Source organism: Miniopterus schreibersii (assembly GCF_964146895.1).
Source record: "Miniopterus schreibersii genome assembly, chromosome: 3".
NCBI lineage: Eukaryota > Metazoa > Chordata > Mammalia > Chiroptera > Miniopteridae > Miniopterus > Miniopterus schreibersii.
Window position 1 is genome coordinate 53,549,759 of NC_138103.1, and position 23,618 is coordinate 53,573,376.

Here is a 23,618-nt window from a genome sequence, read left to right on the forward strand (position 1 = left end):
AGAAACCTGTGTTACCCACGCAGATTCCTCCCAGGCCCCTGGAAGCAGGGCTGTGTCTGGAAGTGACACTTTGCTAAGTCACCTGGGCTGGGAAGTATTACTTTATGTAAGGTTGGCAAACTTCTGTAAAGGGTCACAGTGAATGTCTCAGGCTTTGTAGGTTGGACTCTTTTCGAACCACTTGGTGCTGCCATTGAAAGCCGGGAAACAGCCAGGGCAGACACAAACCAGCACGGCTTATTTATAAACATAGTAAGAAACAGAAGCGCGTGGTTGTAGTCTAATGGTTAACTTCGTATACGCTGAAATCCAAATGCCATAGTCTATTCACATGTCATTAAATATAATTTATTATTTAAAGTTTATGAGAAAGTATGAGAAAGTCTTAGCTGTGGGCAGACTGGCTAAGGGAACCCTGATCGACAAGGGCCACATGAGGCTGTGAGAGGAGCTGGGCCAGGCAGGACCTGCTTTGTTTAGTTGCGCAGAGAAAATCCAGGGGTAGGAAAGGGGAAGGGGGAAGGAAGAGAACCCCAAAAGGACTTTGGGGAAGCAGAGAATGTTCCTTGGTTGTCTTTTCTGTCTCAGGTGAAATCTTCAGTGAAGTCCTCATTGCCACCAATGGGTCTCTGAGTGGGTTCTTTGGGGATGATGGGGGGGCTTGAAGTGGCACTGAGTTACTCATGGAGGCAAAACCAGAAAAAATAGGCAGAGGTGGGGGGAGGGACTGCTGCCATCAAGATGATGCACCATAGGAGTGTTAATAGAGAATGAAGGACTTTTAAAAATGGAAGTGGATGTTATTAAAAAGGTTGGAGTCATATAGCATCAATTTGAAAAGTCACTGTAGAGTGGCTGAGGGTTTAATCAGAAAGGGGATCCGCATCTGGAATGACTAAGAAATATGGGACTGAGAAAAGATAGAACAAGGGGTGGGACTGGCGAGTGGGTTCTGTGTTTTCTGCATGTGACTTGCTCGTGCAGAGATGTCCATTTCACATTCCCTTTTAGACTAGGCAAAATATTAGATTGGCAGGAACAGTGCATGTTGATATTGGAAATATTCAGGCTACCTGTGGCTTGAAATAATAGTTGCTTTAATGTTCGTAGGAAAAAATTTATGCAGATAATTTAGTTTGTGATAATGTAGCATTGGAAATGGCTTAAAACATGCTGGACATAAAATGCATGTATATGCATCTCCAGCTCTCCTGATAAAGTCTCTGGACTAGTAATCAGAAAAGACACCTAACTAAGAACCTAACTAAGTTCTCTGAGGGTAAGAATTTTACTTTGTTCATGACTGTGAACAATGCCTAGAGTTTCGAAAGTGTTCAGTAAGGAGTTGCTAAATAAATGAATAAGTGAACCATTTTTCTCATACAATACCTTTTATTAGGGCTGTTCACAAATAAATCGTAGACTTGCCAAGCTATTTAGAGACCTAATGTTTGATTTTCATCTTCCTTTCCCTATTTCTGGTGGAAATATTAATTAAAAGTGATGGTTGAGGGGGGCAGTGAATCCCCAGATAACCAAGAGGTAGCTTTACAATTGAGAATCCAGCCTTCACTGCTCACCTTCACTGTGTAGATAAATGAGAGCATTTACCCTCATCACTGATACAATATTAAAATCCCTCTGAAAACCAATGTACCCACGTAATATCTCTGGAAGGGCATGTTGGCAATTGAAATTCTGAAATTAAAATAAAGTCATAAAGAATGAATTACTACCTATGATCCTTTCATTACAAGGTTTTGCCCGCAATTGGAGACTCATTTCCCTGGTAACAATCAGAAGTCAGACTCTGTCTGTTGGTAGTTTATTAAAACATGAAGTATTATTTAAATAGCATTCTCCTTGAAAGCTTTAAAGGATAAAGTAAAAGTTTATGTAAATCTTTTTTCTCTCTCCTTGGACTTTTTCCTAACATAATGGACATGATTTACCATGTAAAAATTACTATTCTGATCATTGTAGAACTTACAGCTAAAATCCCAACATGATGAATTATCTTGAATGATATTCATATTTTAGTTCCCAAATCCTCTATTCTAATGATTATGGAGATATTTCTATCAGATGTAGACATATGTAGATAGGTAGGTAGATAGATGTAGATAGAGAGAGAGAGAGACAAACATACTTTTTTTTTCTTTTTTCTCAAAACACAAAATTCAGACTTTTAAATTATGGCCAGAAACCTCACTAGGATAATGTTGGCTGGGTTTTTTTTTTCCTTTTCTTAATTTTTATACTGGCTGAGTCAGGTTAGAATACACCCCAAGGGAAATTTTAAGGGGGGAAGTTACAAAAGTGTAGAAGAAAATGTAGCAGGATCTGCAGACAGGGCAGGGCCCGGGCAGAGAGCTGTGTTGGGTGAAGGGAGCGGCGGGGTGCGAGGCTGCGGGACGGCCCAGCTGGTGGCCGGGCGGGCCAACGCGAGGCGCGCAGGTGAGGGCGCGGCTCCATGGGGCCAGTTATAGCAACCACTTCTGTTTTAAATCCACTGTCTTGCATTCAACAATCTGTTCAATTAACTTTTCAAGAAGACATGGAAATTTGGAAATTTTAGAAACTATAACTATTAACAGGCTTTCAAGAATTTAGATAGTGGCTTTAACCAGATGTGAAAATAAAAAGATTTAATGCCCTTTGATGAGCTGATAAACACAGAAGCTATTTTCATTTTTTGTAATAATTAAATAAGTGGAGATTAAATCTATAATTTTGTTTCATGTCAGAAGCAAGGAATTAATTTCCAGAAACATTGTTTCTGCTAAGTTTACACCTATATATTTTAAAATAATTTCTTATTAATGCTCTGTGATTTCTGATTAGTGACACTAATTAAAAAGTAATTCCAACTCCACTCTGATAGCCAGACTTGTTTCTCAGTCATTTCAAATTTGTACTTTAGCTTAAATCCAAATATCGTCACAGCCTCACACCTTTCTGGTTTCAAGAAGATGTGATCGTTCATTTCTCTAAATTTTCATACACAATTAGTTTACTAATAAGGGGAATCATGAGATGGAAGCATCATAGATTAACAAAAATAACTTGAGATTTGGAATCAGACACTTTTCTAGCTGTGTGACTTGGAAAATTACTTAATCTCCATAATCATAAGTTTCCTCATCTTTAAAATGGGGTAAGACCCACTCTACAGAGTTGGGTACACTTGACTATCTGGAGCACTTAGTGATTGGTAGGCACTGATAAATTACAATAACTATATTTATTATTTCTGCCCACTGATACGTCTCATTTAACATTGTCTTAACTTTTACTTTACCTGTATTTAGCTTGTCACTATGCATTTCCCCCCCAACCATATGTGGCTATGATTATGTCTGGATATTCCAAAACACAGCTTACATATTACAGGTGCTCAAAACCATTCATTCATTCGTTCATTCACTCATTGGCTTCTATTTGTGTCTAAATAAAAGGTGCTGAGGATATAAAGATGAATGAGATGTGTCCTTGCCTTGGATAGTTTGTAACTTTCCACTTGGTTAGCATTTTCAAAGTTGTACAGTAAAATTCTAGTCTATGCCTTTGCTTTACTGACCAAATGCTGTTTCTTTTCTTATAAATCACTATCAATTAGCATCAGCAGTAAGAGCCGTCGAGGGGAGTGACTGGTAGGTGCTGTCTCTGCCAAACCTGTACTAAGAGACAGCTATGTTTCATAATGCCCAAAACTTGCTCTCTAAGCACTGATTTGTTGGCTTAGATCATTACTTAGCTGAACATCTAAGACCCTTCTGGAAAAAGGAGGCTCAATGCAGGGGTTCAAAAGACAAGAGCCTGGCCCGGCCAGGAGGGCTCAGTGGTGGAGCATGACCTAGGATCCAGGAGATCGCGGTTTGATTCCCTGTCAGGGCACAGGCCCGGGTTGCGGGCCAGATCCCCAGTCGGGGCGTGCAGGAGGCAGCCAGTCAGTCACTCTCTCATCATTGATGTTTCTATCTCTCTCTCTCCCTCTCCCTTCCTCTCTCTGAAATCAATAAAGATATATTAAAAAAAAAAAAAAAGACAAGAGCCTGTGCGTCACCATTGTTAGGTCAAGTGATCAGTGCCAAAGTCCCAGAAATTCACTAGAAAACCCTCAACGATACTGTGACTTTCAAGTTCAATGTATAATATATTTAGTTGACCATTAAACTTGAATTTCTTATTAAAGTTTCTAAGTGGAAAAATCGCTCAATTAAACTTACCTTAATGTTATTAAAATGTTTTTAATCCCTTTGATCAGAGACACTTGTCTTATGAATTAAAAGAAAGAAAGAAAGGAAGGAAGAAAGGAAGGAAGGAAGGAAAGAAGGAAGGAAGGAAGAAAGAAAGAAAGAAAGAAAGAAAGAAAGAAAGAAAGAAAGAAAGAAAGAAAGAAAGAAAGAAAGAAAGAAAGAAAGAAAGAAAGAAAGAGAAGAAAGAGAGAGAGAGAGAGAGAGAGAGAGAGAGAGAGAGAGAGAGAAAGAAAGAAAGAAAGAAAGAAAGAAAGAAAGAAAGAAAGAAAGAAAGAAAGAAGAAAGAAAGAAAGAAAGAAAGAAAAAGAAAAAGAAAAAACAAATTCAAAATACCATCTCCTCTGATTTGACAAGTGCTCTGAGTGGAGGGGAAAAGCCCTACATCCTGCCTTACATTCCCTTTGAGGGAAATACATTTGCAATACATATCTCAGTTAAAGGTTAATATCCCTGATGTAAAGAAATCCTGTAAATCGATTTAAAAATGATGCAAATCACAATACAAAATTTTACAAATGATAAGAATGGGCTGGTCACAGAAAAAATTCAGATGGTGAAGGTAATGCACATGAAAACAGGAGATGCTGCTTTCCAGTTTTTAATTGGCAAATATTAAAAAGAGAAATTCTAGTGTTGGTAAGAATGTTGAGAAAGATCTAATCACACACTGCTGGTGGGAATATAAATTGCTACATTTTTAGAAATAAATTTATAAAAATTAATAAATACATAAACTCTTTGACCTAGGAATCTTGCCTATAGGAATAGAGGCACCTAAATCCAAGGCTCTCTAAGGATATACACATGAGAGTTTTCTCTTTGTTTATGGTAGCCATGAACTGAAAAGAATCTATTAATAAAATAAGTGATTGAATTAAGTATGGCATGCCTGTAAGTTAAAATATTATGCAGCTTTGAAAAATAATGTTAATTGATCTAGAGAAATATCCAAGATGTACTAGAAAAAACCAAATTATTGAGTAATGTACATAGAATTTATTTTTTTTAAACCCCATGCTTTCTCTATACATATGAGTAATATATATATATATATCCATGCACACAAAACATCCTCTTTCTATTATATATTTATATTAACAAAGAGGAAGGCATGGAAGGAGACATGCCTAGTATTAGCATTGGTTACATTAAGAAGCTGAGACAGTGAACTCCTTTTTTCATCTTTGTTTTATTTTGTTTGTTACAATGAATGTATATTACTTTTTAATTTAAAAATGATGGAGAAAGTTTAAATTTAAAAAAGCCAGTTTTGTAATTCAATGACTCATAAATATTTGCCTGGGGAAAAATCTGATTTATAAGCTCACTGTAGCCTACAGTAACACTAATGAAATTTTAAAACTTCATTATTTCAAGTGAGAAAATGATTCAAATTTATACTATTACAAAAGTGTCAGCATTCAGATTTAACTACTTAGATTATTTGTCTATAAGCCAATTTCCCAAAGGTCTAAAGACAGAAAAAGTACACAGCAGCATCATAAAGCAGTTAGGCCCTAGATCTTAAACATCTCCTTTCCCCCTCTTTCCTATTTGTTAATACGCTTCACGCTTCATCTCTATCAGCCAGTCTTCCATTTCAGATTGTAAGTCCCATTATCCCCCAATAAAATCATCTCTTAAACTGTACTTCTAGAAACAGTTTACTTTTCTAGTTCTCCTTTGGACTTTTTAAAAAAATCTTAATTCAAAGTTAAAGGGATTAGATGAAGGGCTGCTCAGATATTTATTAATCATTTTCATTATGGTAGATTTTAAGAAAATAATATGTTTTTTTAGAGTATGAGTAAAGTGGGTATTTTCTCTTTACTCAAGATACCTTCTTCTCTGGGCTTTAGTTATGAGTCCTGTTTTTCATCAATTCCTAAAACACATTTTCCAATTTGGCATCTCTAAAATTGGGAGGAGTTTAAATAAGGGTGTGCTATGATTTACTTGTTAGCTTCGTATCATAGGGGCACAAAAACATATGGTGCATCTTATAGTCAGTGCACTTAGATTTCTTGAAATAAAGTCGAGATGGGGGAAATGGAGCCAGCTGAGTATTATTAGAATACTAGATTTGATCAAGGCATTAAATCCAAGTGATGTGGAACAGAGGGGAAAAGACAAGGGTAGAAGAGGCTGTAAGGTAGCATCAGCCAAGTGACTAGAATATTCTTTTGCCCGCACCAGGCCCTTTGAAATGGGGATCATTTAAACAAACAAGGAGGGTTAGAAAGTAAGGAGGCCAAGAGTTTGAATATTTGTGGATTCGCGTCTCCTTGACTGCTCTCATTACGTAGGGAAAGCTCAAGTTAAGATGGGGTAGAGGCCTGTCTTCAGCCGGCAGAATGCTAAAGAACAAGTAGAGGATCTTAGAAAAAAAGCATAGAAAAGCCCTTAAAAAAGCCTTGGTACTCAAAATTGTTTTAAAAATTGCTTGATAATCTTGTGCAATCAATGTCTATTCAATAGTGCTTTACATTGAGGCATTTTAATACATGACTGATGGTAAGTTAAAATTCCTACATAGGAAAGGTCTGGGTGAGTATATCAATTCAGTTGAGATATGGTGCAAAAACAAAGAGCATGACAAAATTAATATTCATATTTTTTCTTTTATTATGAATATTGCATAAGCTACTTTAGTGTAGAATATTCTCTACATCAGTTTTGTTGCTTTATTTCTTGACCAAGTTTTTATTCCCAGGATAGGTTTTTTACTTAATGCCAGTGCTTTCATTAGGTAGAACCCTTTGGAATGCATTTAACAGAATTAAAAATCTTCCATTCACTTACTTGAACTCCAAAAGGTTCATTTCAAGGCGATAATCCCCCTGGACCATCTTTAAATTTGAGGTTTGTTCAGAACTGGAAGCCTCTATCTTTCCTAAGAGCTGTGTTACCTGATGAAAGTACAAAAAGGAACCTTTGTGTGCGTGTGAACAAAACCACTAGCACTTACATTAATTATACTTTATTCCTAAAGGAGCCAGGAAGCAGACTTGAGTCCAAAACATGTTTTCATTTGAAAATGATTTTTGCAAAGGAATGATTAAATAGTTATAGAACTATCTTCAGGGAAAGAATAATAGGGGAGTATTCATTCTGCTGTCTGTAATGTTCTTTTGATAAGAGGCTACCTAATGATACAACAAAAACATACTATTGACATTAGTTTGTTTATTTGTTAATTTGATTATTTCTTTACTTTGTCTTCCTAGTTACAATGTAAACCACTATATCTTCTATCACCACTATATCCTCAGTGCACATTAGATGGCCGACAGTAAATATTCACCAAATACTTATTGAATAAGTGTTTAAATGTGCAATTAGGGTCCGAGAAAAACACACATGAGTGGCCTAAGATGAAGCCTCAGGAATTTCCAGGTAGGATTCTGATATGAGCACAAGTGAATCCCAAGTGAAATGACTTAGGGCATAGAAACTTAGGAAAAACCAAGCTCCAGTCCTGGAAGGTAGGATGAGAGTGTCTTCTACAATGCCAGAAACATTGAGGATATTCCTTTAGGTAAAGGCATTGGGTTGGAAAAATCTAGGTAGAGCTGCAGCACATAATTATGCTTAAACTAATCACTGCCAGGGGAGTGAAAACTCCATGGTTGGCTTTGGCAAAACAAACTCTGGCTCCTACAAAAAAGGGTCACAGGGAGGAGAGTAGGCGGTAACATCAGAGTTCTCTTAGAAAAAAGGGGAGCAGTGGAAGGGTTGAAACGATAAATGTTGGGTGGGCAATGGATAGCTCATGAATGGCTGTTTATAGGAGATACATTTAAAACAGTCTATTGATGGGAGGCACACTTAGCAGGATTGTTTTGACAGTGAAATAATACGCAAATACATGCCTGGCAAAAGCAAAGGAAAAGAAAGCAGGCCAAGCAATACTGTTAGATAAAATATTATTCAAGGCAAAATATGTTAAACCGACACAGATGGCCATTTTTATAGATTAAAAGTAGAATCCACAGCAAAAAATTAGAGTTTTGAACCTATATTTACCTTATATATTGAACTAAAAAGAAACAGCTGAAGAATTACAAGGATATATAGGGTGTCCCAAAAACATGTATACCCACTTTAACAGCTGATAGCTGTTAAATGGAAATGAAATGTATTTTAATATACACTGCCTTTATAATTACTCAAAGTGTGGGTATACATTTTTTTTTTTGGTATACTCTGTAGATTGAACTAAAAAGAAATAGCTTAAAAATTACCAGGATAAACTGACAGAAATGATATATTAGTGATTTTAAATGACTTTTCTTGACTCTTTACTGGTCAAATAAATAAAATATAAATAAGGATATAGACAGATATGAAAAATATAAAGTCTACTTAATAGACTTAAATACCAATCTACCTTGCACACAGCAAAGGTTTATTCTTTCCAGTGCCCACCTAGCATTGACAATAACTAAGCACACATGACTCTCAAATTATTCCAAAAGCAGAAAAAGCACAGACCATAACTCTAACTATACTGCACTGAAACTAGAAATTCATAAGTATAAAGAAGCAAAAATCTAATCATTTGAGTAAAAAAGCCCCACTTAATTCTATTGTTTCATTCCAGTGTTTCACATGAAAACGTGCCTCTCAGCTCTCCGACTACGAGTTGCATAATTGGCCAAGGGCCTCTGCTGAGCCTAAAACTCATCACTATGTGTTGAAGCCACGCTTCCCACTGGCTGTTCCCAGCCAGTGCCTGAGTAGAATTCCTTCCATGAGTGACTACTGCTCAAGGAACTTGATGAGACTTTGTTAGCTTGGCGTTGCAGCCTAAGACCTTTCCTCACCTTTTTCACAGAACTCAGACCTGTGTTGCAGTCCAATGGCTCTCTCTATCTCTTCCAGCTCCCTCCCCATTTTCTATCATTTTTTTTTTCTCTCTCTCAATAAATCTCATGCACATCTAATTCCTTAATGGCATTTACTTCTCACAAGTAACTACTTCTCACTACTAACACAAGTTTCAAAGAATAAATCAACTCTGCAATTGTAATTTAGGAAAGAATAGCTACATATCAAAAGAACACAGCACATCTATAGAGGTAAATTTGTGGCATTAAATGTGTCCATAATTATACTAGACAAAATGAAGCTATATAAACTAATCGTTCATTTCACAAAATTAAAAAGAAAATAATAAAACCAAAGAAAAGCAGGATGAAGAAATTGACAAATTATGGTAGGCAGGATTGCTCAACAAGACATCCGTGACCTGATCTGTGGGCCCTGGGAATGTGTTACGTTACATGGCCAAACAGACCTTGAAATAGGGAGACTGTACTGTCTTATTTAAGTGGCCCAATCTAATCGCATGAGCCCCTTAAAAGGAGAAAACTTTCTCTAGCTGGAGTCAGAGAGATTTGAAGTATGAGATGAACTTGGTCTGCTGTTGCTGGAGAGAGGTCACACTGAAAACACGAGAAGGAAGGCAGGTGGCTGGAGGTACATCAGTCCCCGACTGACAGCCAGCAAGGACCTCAGTCCTGCAACTTCAGGAAACTGAATTTGGCAAAAAACTTATGAATGAACCTAGAAGAGGGTTCATCTCCAGAGCCTTCCCCAAGGAACACAGCCCTGCTGACACCTCAGTTTCAGCCTTGGGAGATCCACAGAGAGAGGAGTGAGTTGAGTCCTCCCAGACTTTTGACCTTCAAAAACTGATAATGTATTTTTTGTTGTTGTAAACCACTAAGTGTGTGTGATTGGTTATGGCAGCAATATAAGACTAATATACTAAAAAATTAAGAAACAGAAAATTATGGGATTTACATGTAAATTCAAGGGCTGTTTCTTTGAAAAGGTAATAGGCAAAGTTTGTCCTACTCTAAACATGAAGAAAAGAGAAAAAATAAACATTAAAATTAAGAATAAGAAAAGATGGAGGAGTTATAAGTATCTATGATCCAAATAACATAGCAAAAACATTTATGAAGCTGAAATTATAGATGAAATGAAAACTCAATAATTATGAGAGACTTTAATTTACCTCAATACAAGACAGAAAAAAGGAGATACAAAAAATTATAAAAAGACCTAACAAACCTAACAAGCTATTTTTAATAGATTTCAACTGAACTTTATACCCTAACACACTGAATATACATTTAAAAAAAAAGTATTTATTTATTATTGATATTTAGAGAGAGGAAGAGAGAGAGAAAGAAACATCAATTAGCTGCCTTCTGCATGCACCCCAACTGGGGATCGAACCCACAACCTGGGCATGTGCCCTGAACGAGAGAAAAACCTGCCACCTTTTGATGCACAGGACAGTGCTCCAACCAACTGAGCCACACCAACCGGGGCTGGAAATACATTCTTTTAGAACATGTACAAAACTTTACTCTCCAGCCACAAACCCTCAAAATATTCCAGAAACTAAAGCCATTATATACAATAAATTTTAATTACAATGAAGTAAAATTAAAAATGAATACTCGTATAACAAAGCATAAAATTCTTTGCTCAGGGGGAAAAACTCAACAATAATAATCCTCTTAACTATTCAATAAAGAAAATACAATTGTAAAATTTCTAGGAAAAAATAATGAGAAAATTACATATCAAACCCCAGAGGATATAGGAATGAATGAATGCTCAGAGAAAATTTACAGTCATAAGAGATTATATTAGTAAAAAAATAAAGACTATAAATACAATATGGCTCAAAAATTAAGAAAATGAACAGCAAAGCAAACTGCAGGAAAGGAAAAAATTAATAAGGATAAAAGCTTAAATCGGTGAAATGAAAAACAGAATGGAAGCAGAATTTAAAAATACGTTAAAACACTGGCTCACTGGGGAACAAGCAATGTAATTGTCAAGGGACAACTAAGCTAACTCATCAATAAAAAAAGAAAAAGAAAGCACAAGGAAAAGGGTACAAAGGCAAGGGGGAGAGATAAAAGCGGAGGGGATTAAAACAATCCTAAAATTATTTTGTACAATTTCAAGCCAATAAATTTCAAAATCTAGGTAAAATAGTTTTTTTTTTTTCCCAAGAAAAAGTAATTTACTGAAGAGATAGAATGTTTAAGCAGTCTAATTTCCATAGAAAAAAATTTGAGCAAAGGTATCAGAGGACTCCTTTTTCCACCAAAGCATCAGGCCCAGATGTTTCAGAGGCAAAGCTTCCAAATCCTTCAAGAACAGAAAATTATAGCCCAGTCGGCATGGCTCAGTGGTTAAGCTTTGTCCCATGAAACAGGAGGTCATGATTTGATTCCCTGTCAGGGCACATGCCTGGGTTTCTGGCTCGAACCCCAGTTGGGGGTGTGCACAAGGCAGCCAATCAATGATTCTCTTTCAATTATTGATGTTTCTATCTCTCTCTCTCCCTTCCTCTCTCTGAAATCAATCAATCAATCAATCAATCAATCAATAAAAGTTGCCATAGAAGGCAAGCTTATTTAGTTCCTGATTATGCTGGAAATGTTTTGTTGTTTGCTGTTGGCTGTTGATTTGATATATTTTTTTAATGTTTTTATTGATTTCAGAGAGAGGATAGGGGAGAGAGAGAGATAAAAACATCAATGATGAGAATCATTGATCGGCTGCCTCCTGCACGCCCCCTACTGGGGATGGAGCCCTCAACTGGGGCACGTGCCCTGACCGGGAATCGAACCTTGACCTCCAGGTTCATGGGTCGACGCTCAACCACTAAGCCACACCGGCTGGGCAATGACAACTTTTATTTAACAATATTCTGGAAGTTTTGGTCAAGGCCTTCAGAAAAAAGTAATTAAATCAGAAAACCAAAGATTAAATTGTCATAATTTGTTGTTAACATAATAGAGTACCTTGAAAAACTAAGAGAACCAACAAAAAACTATTAAGACTAATTAGATGGGTGCAGAGGGTGGTACATAGTGGAGCCCCACGGGACTAGAGTAAACTCTGACACAGTCATAGTGCTGTGTGCCCTGGGAACCTCCTGCTCTTGATAAACTGGCTCCCAGAAGCAAATAATCAAACATCAAACTTTTATCTTCCCCAGTTCCCAAAGAATTTCCACTTTATTCTATCCAAATGACTTCAGAAGAGATGTGCTTGTTTCACATAAGGTGTGTGACAAAGTGGGGCATTGGCTCTTTTAGTCAAACCACTAACTGCACACGAAAGGGGAGACATTTCAGGCAGAAAAGAACAAGACGGAGATGGAGGCCCTGCAGTATTGGGGCGCGTGGGGGCTCCCTGCAGGTGGCTCGGCACCCCCCGGGATAAAGGGCGCGCCAGGAGGCCCAGAGAGCGAGCCGAGGAGAGAAGCAGGGGTCAGCGTGGAAGCCCTTGAACACCCAGGCTCATGGGCTTGCACGTTACTTTGTGAGAGACGTAACCCACTGCGGGACGTAGCATGACCAACTCACATTTATGTTGGAACTTTAATAATAATAGTTACCGTGGGAAATTCTTGTGTTTAAAATTCCTGCTTCTGCAGTCTCCGAGGGGACCCCAGAGGGCGGAAAACAATGACAAGAGTGCAATCCAGTGGCAGGCTTGATTGGGTGAGTGTGTTGGAACGTAAGGGGCGCTCGGTAAGCATTTGTTGGTTGAACTGACAGAGTATTCGTGGTGCATATGCCTGAGCTGTCATATTTAAACACTTTGGAAAGAAAGTTCTTTGGAACAGTTACCACTTGGCCGGGCATTTTGATAAGCTATAATGATCTTCGGGCAGTAACTTAATAAAAGAGTTCCGTCTATTTTCAGTTACCTTCATATCCAAGTCCTTATAAATAGATTCTAGGGAAGACATGAGCTCTTGAACTGTTTTTTCAATTTGCCGGTGCTCCTGCCTGATGAAATGAATGTCTCCAGAAAGACTCACAATGCTGGCATCACATCTAGTGGCGAGATGGACATTGGTTGTGAGATCAATAGGCTCATAACATTTCTAATACTACAGTAGGATCTGTGCATTCATTTGGTGGCAAAAGTCCTAAAGCACTTTGAATAACGAGTTGGTAGATGTAGAAGCATACACAGGACTCTCCTGCATGTTCCTCTTCTCTTCTTGATGAGAGAGAGACCAGGTTGGATACTACTACTCTGGCCCAAACCAGAGAACTGAGTTGGACTTAGTGTAGACAGTGGGGGAAATTAGGAGGAAATTGTAGATTTTCAGCCTAACATGTTAACTCAGTCATAGGAGTTCCAACAGGTTTTGATGTGTTGAGAATATTCCCTGCTGCCTATGATTAGGCAAAACTGAAAATGTCTCCTTTTCTGTTTCATACACTGAATCCCCTTTTCTCCCATTGATTTCTTTCCAGCTCCCAGATTCTCAATTCTCCTTTGGCTAGAAAAAGTGCCCTGGCCGGGTGGTTCAGTTGGTTGGAGCATTGTCCTGTACACCAGAGAGGCTGTGAGTTCGATTCCCGTCAGGGCACATGCCTGGCTGCAGGGCCAATCCCCAACCTGGGTGCTTTACGGAGGCAACTGAGCGATCCATGTTTCTCTCTCACATCAATATTTCTGTCTCTCTTCTCCCCCTTCCTCTCTCTCTAAAATCAACAAACATATTCTCAGGTGAGGATAAAAAATTATTTAAGGATAAAGGAGGTGATGACTGCAAAGCGTTCAGCCAGCGCCTGCACGGTCAGCAGTCCTCGCTTCCGAATTCATCTTGGGAGTTGCTGCCGAGTCATTTTTACTCCCGGCCACCCAGCCAGCTCATCCTACACACTGAAGTCAAAGATTGCTTGTGTTTCAGAGCTGCACTCTGTGTTTCAAAATAAAGTTTCACCTTCTCTCCTTCTTTGGAGCAATTTTATTGTTTCTTTTAAATTAACACGTGTTCCTCATAAAAAATTTCATATAATAGAAAAAACAAAGAAGAGAGTTAACATCTTCCCAAGTCCCACTTTTCAGAAATAATCATTGTTAATATTTGGTTATCATTCCATTCATATGTATATATATATATACACACACATGTATATACACACATGCACATATACACATATGTAGTGTGTGTGTTTATGTGTGTGTGTGTATATATACACAGACATATGAAAGATAGACATTCTATAATCAAGTAATTTTAGTATATTTGTATTATGTATGTATGCCAATTTTAGTTAAAAATGTTATATTGAATGTGGGGTGGAAGGGATCAAGGCAGGGATAAAGGGGACATCTGTAATACTTCAACAATAAAGATTAAATAAATAAATAAATAAATAAAGTTATATTGAATTTTAATTTAATTTAACCTAAAGAAAGGTAACTGCAGTGAAAAATGAAAAAATTGCTAAACTTCAGATATATACATATATTTCTTCACTATAAAAGATATTTGTTTCTAAAAAAATAAGTTATGAAAAACTACCACAGATTGGAATCAGGTTTTTTACACCTATCATTTCAACTTTAGACAGTATGTTATTGACCATATGCCAAAAACTGAGGAAATAAGTTTGTATACTTGTCTTTTCAAAAGTTTTCTTTTATAATCTGCTATTTTAAAATGTCAAGTTATATGACATTTACACCGTGTTCTGTAACTGGATTTCCCAGTGCTGTTTAATCTCCCTCCTACATTTAGACCCTGTGTCCATTTTAAACCATGATTTCTTTCCCGGGGTCCCTGTTTTGATTTACTCCCTGGTTGCCCAGGTTTTGCCACCCAGATTTCAAAAGCAGGACTTAGGAGTGCTGGAATCAGGTCTTAGGAGTGCTGGAATCTTTCATTCTTGAGTGCTTGAGAATGCACTGTTTTCCGAAAGGTAACTCGGTTAGGACGTTACTGGGTCAGTTTTTTTTGGTTCAGAACATGGTAAGTGTTGCTCCCTTCTTTGTGGCCCTGGTTAAGGTGGAGAAGTCTGAGGCCATATTTTTTCTTGTTTCATGATCTGTTTTGTCTCCCTAGATGCCTAAAGATTCTTTTTCCTGATGTTCACTAACTTCAACCAGGACGTCTTGGTTTAATAGTTATAGTAATTTTTCTGGGGTTACAGTTTTTTCTTTTGAGCTACAAATTCGAATCTCTTCTCTTATATCCTTGAGTATTTTTTTCTGAAGAATCTGTTCTGCTGCTTCTTCAGGAGCTCCTATCAGGGGTGTGTTAAAATGAGTTTCACTTGTCTGCCATATACGCATTTCTCTGTAAGCATTTTTATAATGAAAAAATTCTCTTTTCATTTTGTATGGTTTCCCATGCTCGTTTTTTTGTTTGTTTGTTTTTAAATAACTCTATTACCTTTAGTTGTATTTATTCTATTTTGGGGGCTTCCAAAGTAGATTTAATCTATGTAATATTTTAATTTTTTCTTTCACCATACCCCTAATCTATTCACTTACCTATCTCCTTTTGTTATCTGATAATCTCTTTTTTGGGAGGGGAAACTTTTTATCTCATATTTTTATCAAAGTAAAAGATGCCTAGAGTTTAAAAGTCAATAATAGCTAAAAGGCTAATAATGATAGTGGGTCCTTGCTCCACCTCTCAGTTCCTCTCCCTAGAGGCAAGTGCCTACTTTTATGCAGTTTCAGAGGTTCCTGCTACAGCCAGCTCCCAAACCTTTTGAGAATTCTGTGGTGCAAAACAAAGTAATTTTCAGCTTATCTCACAGCTTTAAAATTGGTTTTACTATGTTTGTAAGTCAGTTTTCCCCTGTCCATCTGTTTTCTAGGTTCCAAAATTTCTGTGCAGATATCTCCAGTCTTTGTGGTTTGATGTTTTAAAGAGAAAATCTTTTCACTAGATTTAGTGGAGATTTTGGAAGAAGCAAAATTACATGTAACTGTTCAGTTTGCAATCTTTTATGCTTCTTTTGCTCTTAATTTATTTGAAACCTGGAGAACCTTTGGTTTCAACTCTTTCTGTGTTTTTCTGGGTAATTCCTTTCATAAGGTATATTCATTAGCCTTATGGTTTTATCAATCTTTATATCTATCATCATCTATCCATCATCTGTCTATCATCTATGGATGATGGTGGTGGTGATTTTTATGAACAGGCTAGATTCTTCCTAACTACCATTCTTACTTTTTTGAATGATTCTGGCTACTTGCAGATTAGTGAGTATGTGTTTGGTGGTGAGGGGGCACGTCTCTCTGTTTCCTCCTCAAAAACCAGGTTGTGCTTCTCATAGCCAGTCATTGTCATAGATTCTGTGCTGTGGCAGTCCCGCCTCCTCTCCTTCCTCACCCTGGCACACTTCAGCCAGTTTCTCAGGTATGGATTGGCAAGGAGGGAGGTCCTAGACGATAAATAGCACGCTTCCATCTTCAGCCGCACCTCCCCAGCCAGCTTTCTGTGTTGCGGACCTGAATCTCTAAAGGGACATCTCTTACCTTTCCTGTGACCCACCCAAGCCCACAGGTAGTACTCTATTTAGATTATTTGACCTACACTTTTCAGGAATATGACTCTTGTTTTGAAGGAAATCATTCTCTTTATGGTCTGAGGAGGACTCTATTAGTCCTAATATCACAGTACAGTATTTGGTAAATGTGCTCTGCTTGGGGTCACTGTTTGTGGCAACCTCCAAATTATATTAAAGATGGAGTTTTTGTTTTCCTTTTATTTGTAAGTTGCATTGAGACATCTCAAGTGAGAAGAGTGGAGTAAAAGTATCCTTATTCTACTATCTTTTAAACCAGAAGTCCCCACCCTTTACCTTTGAAAAGTACACAGTATCCATATCGTTATTGTTTCTTAAAAGGAGGTGACTTTGGCTTTTAATCTCACATCAGCACAATTTGTCATTTTTTTTCGTATTCGGATCTCTCTAGGGGTCCCAAATAGACAAAGGTGGCCAGAGGATTGGCCTCCTCTGGCTGCTGCTACAGAGTGTGAGCCAGAGCCACCCTTGGTGCTCTCACATGCTTGCCTTGTCCTCTTTTGCAGTTAAGACTAATCTACCGAGTAGAGGAGAGGGTGTGAGAAGCAGGCCAGACAACTCTGAGAACCTCTTCTCATTGAAAGTGCTGGCTTTTAAACTGTTACTTTATTGGGATGGAAACTATGGTGTAAAATTCAAAACACATTGTAGTTGTCAAATATTGAGTTTGATTTATGAAGCAGTAAAATGTTTGCTAAGAATTATGTTAAAATAATCAACTTAATTTCACTTATGCCAAAATGCTAATTGAAATTAAGGTCAATATCTGTCGGAAGACAGTAATTAATCTGCCTCAGCTTGTCCGTCAGTCAACTGCCTGGCAAAAATACAGAAAAGGGAGGAGAGGTGAATTTAAGTTTTACAGCTTTCAGTCAGATTCTGCTGCAGATTTCCAAATGGATTGAAGAAACTTTTATAGAAGGAAGACATTTCAAGGAAAATTAAGACCTTGTCTTCAAACCACTGCATAAGATTGAAGGGGAAAGTAAGTAAGCATTGGAGAGGAAGGCGAAGGGAGGGAGGCTCTTGATTTTTCACTTTACTTCGGACACACCCAGGAAACAGCTATATGTGGATCTACTCCCTCTGAAGAAAAACATGGGAACTAGTTTCGAGACTCTTACACATGGGGCGAATGAGGCAATATGTACATCAAATGGATAGGAAGAGCTGAGGCACACTGCCGCCCCAAGCTCCACCCTGGCGCAGAGCCTTGCAGTTGGGAGGGAACCTCCACTCCCAGCTTCTTCCTGAGGGGCGAAGTGTGTGAACCGCACACCGGACACTCCGACTTTCACAGCTGCCACCTGGAAGACTGGCTCCCAATTCACCTACGTCCGAGAGCTGATGGGGTTCATGTGTGCATCCCCTGGGACCACAGAAAACAAAGAGGTGGTTTAAATGGCCATAGTGTTTAAAAAATGGCTAAAGGACCTGAACAGACATTTGTCCAAAGACAACATATAAGTGGCCAACAGGTACATGAAAAGATACTGGACATTACTAATCAGCAGGGAGATGAAAATCAAAACCACGATGAGATATCACCTCTCACCTGTTAGGATGGCTATGATCAAAAAATAAAGGCTCAATGTTGAAGAGTGTGTGGAGCAAAGGGAACCTTTATACACTGTGGGCAGAAACATAAATGGGTACAGCCATTATAAAAAACTATGGAGGTTCCTCAAAAAACTAAAAATAGATGACATCCAGCAACCCCTATTTGGAATATACCCCCAAAGGAAATGTAGTTGGTACCTAAAAGAAATATCTGTACTCCCATGTTCATTGCAGTAATATTCACAATAGCCAAGCTATGGAAACAACCTAAGTGTCTGTTGAGGATGAATGGAAAGGAATTGTGATACACACACACACACATACACACACACACGCACACACACACACACAAAGGAATATTTTCAGCCTCAAAAAAGGAGATATTGGCATTTGAGATGACATGTATTAACCTGAAGGGCATTATCATACGTAAAATCTGCTAGATGCAGAAAGACAAAACTGCATGATCTCACTTATGTGTGGAATCTAAAGAAGTGAAATACACAGAGGCACAGAGCAGAACGGTGGTTGTCAGGGATGAATAGGTGGGAAAAATGGGAAGATGTTGGTCAAACGGTACACGTTTCAGGCATGTAGGATGAATCAGCCTAGAGGCCTAATGTACAGCATCATGACTGTACTTAACACTGTACTGAAGAATGGAAATATGCTAAGAGTAAATTTCAGGGGTTCTGTTCACACACAAAAAGGGCATTATGTGAGAAGATATGTTAATTAGCTTGACTGTAGGAATTGTTTTATGATGTGTACATATATTATCAGGCTGTACACCTTAAATATATGCAATTTTTATTTAATAAAAAGAAAAACAAAGAAAAAAGAACTGGAATGGAGCAAACAGTTGCCCATCTTCTCCTTGATATTATTTCATTCATCTCTCGGTTTAAATTAAATGTTTGTTATTTTATCCTGTATATAAGACAGGATTTAAGCCTATTAAAATAATAGGCTTGTGAATAATTTGCAGAAGGAAATAAATGGTTGGAATGTCATCAGTATGCCATCAAATTGAATCAAATTCCAGGTTTCATTCAAAATGGATGTTGGGTGTTTATCTTCTTTGCAAAATCATGGCACACCTAAGTAGGGGTGTTTGTTATACTATCTTGCTTCATAAGTTACACAAATATTATAAAATTCTTTTGTATGTGTCAAATATTATATATAATAAAGTAGAAATTGAATATATTTTAGAAATATAAAATGTATTTATACATAATATAATTAATTATATATGTATGTGTGTGTGTGTGTGTGTGTGTACAAGTATTAATCCTGTGGATTCTCTTTCCCTGGTCTGTATGGTGTTGCCTGCTCTGAACTTTCATGGCTAGTGCTTAGGTTGGGCCCTTGCCATTTCTTACCTTTTTTGCTGCAAAAGGCTTCCTTTCGTCTCATACCTTCGTCCTGTACTCCATCAATTAAGTTACTAATAGAATGTCACTAAAAATTAGAAGTCATCCATTTACTTAAAATCTTCCCACGGCTATTTATAACCTTCTACATAAAGTTCAAACACTTCAGCTTGGCCCGTGAGTGCCCTCATCATCCAACTCTGAGCCACTTCTCTAGCTTTATCTCCCAGTCTCCCATCTCTCCCTAAATGCAAATTCCAAAATATCAGAACTAAAATACTCTTCTCACAGGTAGGCCTTTGAACATGTCACAGTAATTCATCCTTAGTTCTTCTGAATACATTATTCCTCCTATGGCACCTTTCACACTCTTCCTTGTCTAGCTGACTGCTACTCAAATAGCTCAAAACTCATCTCAAGTGTTGCCTCCTCCAGGAAGCCCCACCTATGCCCCAATCTGATTTGGATATTCCCATAGCACCCAGGCTTACATTATAGTGCTCACCTCGTTGCTTATATTTGTGGCTTTGTTTTCCCAGGTAGACTGTAAACAGCTACAGGAAAGGGGACTGTGCTGCTGAACCCCTGAATCCTAGCACACTGCCTGGCATATAAGTGCGTAATACATTTTTGGTGAATTGGATGCAGAAGTTTGTCTTATGTGTTAATTATCTAATTCTTATTTGGTCATTAACATTTCAGAGTGATTAACAAGATGGAGGTAGGGGGAATCTAGGGGTGAGGAAAGAGGTGCTGGCCGAAGATGTAGACTTGGGAAAGAGTTCGTGGTCAGCCATTTCAAGTTATCTTTGATGTTTCTACCACAGTAGTCCTGCCATTGTAAATGCCTACAGATATTTACTAAATTATATACTATTAATTCTTTTTTAAAAAATTCTCACCCAAGGATATTTTTTTGATTGCTTTTCAGAAAGAGTGGGAGGGAGAGAGAGATCGATTGGTTGCTTCCCACACACATCCCGACTGGGGCCGGGGTTCGAGCCTGCAACTGAGGTACATGTTCTTGACCAGAATCGAACCTGGGACCCTTTAGTCCGCAGCCGACACTCTAACCACTGAGCCAAACCGGCTAGGGCCCCATTAATTTTTTCGATTTAGAAATCTCACACATACGATATTATTCAAAATTTTATCCATTCACAATAGTTGCCTTTTACATGTAATTCTTGTATATTTTATTTTATTTTTTATTTTTATTTTTTTAAATATGTCTGTTGATTTCAGAGAAAGGAAGGGAGAGGGAGAGAGAAATAGAAACATCAATGTTGAGAGAGTCGGTGATGGGCTGCCTCCTGCACGCGCCCCACTAGGGATCCAGCCCACAACCTCAGCATATTCCTTGACCAGGAATCGAACTGCGTTTGCCTGGATCATGTAGGTCTATGCTCAACTGCTGAGCCATGCTGGCTGGGATAATTCTTATATATTTTAAATGTTTAATCAGAATTTGATACCTTTGGGGATTTTATATGTGGTTATGAGGGTGTGTCTTTGTATGGATGTTGGCATTTGGATGCTGAGAGCTGTAAAGACAAGACTCTTGTCACGTGGATTGAACTGGACATTCTGTATAAGGGGGTTTTATAGAAACCTTGAATCTCACAGGTAGCATGAGGTTTACACTTTTATAACTATCATCTCATCAGTTAAGCTTAATGTAAAGGCAGTATCTTGTTTGGAACAATATAGAACTTATTTGGGAATGAGAATTCAGTAACCAAGAACTGACTACGAAGCATAATTAATATGCTGCTTCTCACCTGGCTACTCTTCCTCGAAGGTCTCCAATTCCTTGAAGGTGTCTGTTGTTTAGCTCTTGCACTGCAAAATTTGTTCCTGTGACTGCCTGGTCTCGAACTCTTATTTGGTCTTCTAAGATCTGTAATTTGAGTTAAAATTCCTATTAATTTCTCTTCACACGCAATAAGAAAATATCATTTAAAGCAGAAGTTAAAAATTGAATGCATTTCTTAGTTAGACTGACAGTGTAAGGGAGTGAGAGAGTCCTAGTCAGAGAGAAGCGATCCCTGCTTTATCCCAAGGAGGCAGCAATGACTTGATTCCAGCTCATTGTTGCCAGGTGGGAAGGATGGTTTCACAGTGTTTAAACAGAAGCCAGAAATCCAGATTTTATGTTAAATCTCTCAATGTTTAAATATGACATGTTATTCAAAATCTTTCCTTAGTCATGTTTTCATTATGTCTTGGTGTTCTGAAATAGAGCTGACTGTCCTATACCACCAGATTGGTGGTTCCAAGAACAATAGTTTTTAATGTTTTTGCACTAATAATATAAATATTAATTTAATAATTGAAAAAATTTGCTTGTCTATAGAAAACACTTATATTTTACTTACATTCAAACAAATTCCAATGTAAAGTCAGGACATATAAAAATAATTTATATTTACTCAAAAAACTGAGAGTATGGGACTTTGGAAAACACAAATTTGTGATGTGGAAAAACATTCAAGTTTAGTTGCTATATATGGCCAAAGCCTGAACTATATTTAAACTTACGTTTATGAATTTTCTGAGGAAAAGAAGAAATTTGTAGCAAATAAGTTATAGATGTTTCAAAGACCATATACAGAATCATGCCCATTTGTAAGTTGGCAGATCAAGACAATTTAAGAGCAAATAAAGCTTTAATTGGAGACATAAAAGTGTAAAAACACTAGCTAGAATTTTTTTATTTGTTTTTGCATGTGTGTAGATGTCTTAGTCTGGATTGCTATAAACACACACACACACACACTCCCTCACTCACTGGGTAGTTTATAAAACCAGAAATTTATTTCTCACGGGTCTGGAGGCTGGAAGTCCAAGATCAGGGTGCCAGCATGGTCTGGTTCTGGTGAGTGCCCTCTTCTGGGTTGCAGACTGCCAACTCCCTGCTGTGTCTTCATATGGTAGGGGCTAGGGAGCTCTGTGGAATCTCTCTTAATACTAATCCCATTCACAAAGATTCCGCCCTCATGACCTGAGCACCTCACCAAGGCCCCACCTCCTAATACCATCACATTGAGCATTAGGATTTCAAAATATGAATTGGGGGGCACTAACATTTAGATCATAACAGTAGGTGTTGTTATGCTTTGTTTTGGTAAAGAACAGTGATGAAAGGGAACTTGCCCTACTATATACCAAAAAATTTTTATAAAATAAAGAGAAGTAAATCAGTGTAGCTAAAGAGATATGTGTAGCTAAATAGATCAATGAAATGAAGACCCTGATAAATGTAAGAAAGAAATAGGCTGTACCTGAGACTCACAAATCAAAGGGGGAAGAATTTCACAAATGGTATCTGGTAACTTACTCAGAAAACAATTCATTTAGATCCTTATGTCATACATCAATGTGGATTTTAGAAAAATAGATAACAAAAAAAATAAAATGGAAAACCATAAAAATAACAGATAATAGAGGTGACCATTTCATCTTGAATAAAAAAACTTCTATTTTTAAAAGTAATGAAAGAAATCACAAAGTAAAATATTGGAATGTTTAAGTTTATAAAAAACCTGTAAAAACATTGTAAATATAATTAAGATAAAAACTACAAACTGGACAAACATTTATAACAAATTTTATTGACAAAGGTTTTAGTGCTGTGCTACAATCAGCATGCACCTGTTTGTGAGAGGCAATTGTATATGCCTCTTCTCATCTTTGAGCTCAGTAACATACTGTTGGTGTTTGAAATCAATCATAGTGAGAGTATTTACACTATGGAAAGAGGCAAACACCGAAAATCAGATTTTCATCACCCAGAAAAAAATTGATTGCTGATTATTAAACACTTACCAAAGTACCACTGGTTATTATCCTTAATTAATAAAAATGCACATCAAATCAATAAGAATTAGAAGAAACTAACATCTCCCCTAAATAAGTTAACTAAAGACATTAACAGGTTATAGACAGAAAAAATGCAAATTATTATAATGACTGTTAAGAAATGAAAAAAAGATCTCGTTTCTATCCCATCAAATTAGCAAAGATTAAAACAATAA

The 23,618-nt window shown here is 37.4% G+C and overlaps 1 protein-coding gene across 3 annotated transcripts in view; it reads right to left on the minus strand.

Annotated features, from left to right (window-relative positions):
* The window catches only part of FAM81B (family with sequence similarity 81 member B), a 45,488-nt gene that overhangs the window by 3,931 nt on the left and 17,939 nt on the right, over positions 1-23,618 (minus strand). For 2 of the 3 annotated variants that reach the window (XM_081133284.1, XM_081133282.1), the window contains 3 exons: positions 21,363-21,481; positions 13,012-13,141; positions 7,062-7,168 (listed from right to left, as the gene is read on the minus strand). In XM_081133284.1, coding sequence (XP_080989410.1) covers positions 7,062-7,168; positions 13,012-13,141; positions 21,363-21,481 — 356 coding nt within the window. The remainder of the gene's footprint in view (positions 1-7,061; positions 7,169-13,011; positions 13,142-21,362; positions 21,482-23,618) is intronic. The other variant, XM_081133283.1, reaches the window with a different exon arrangement.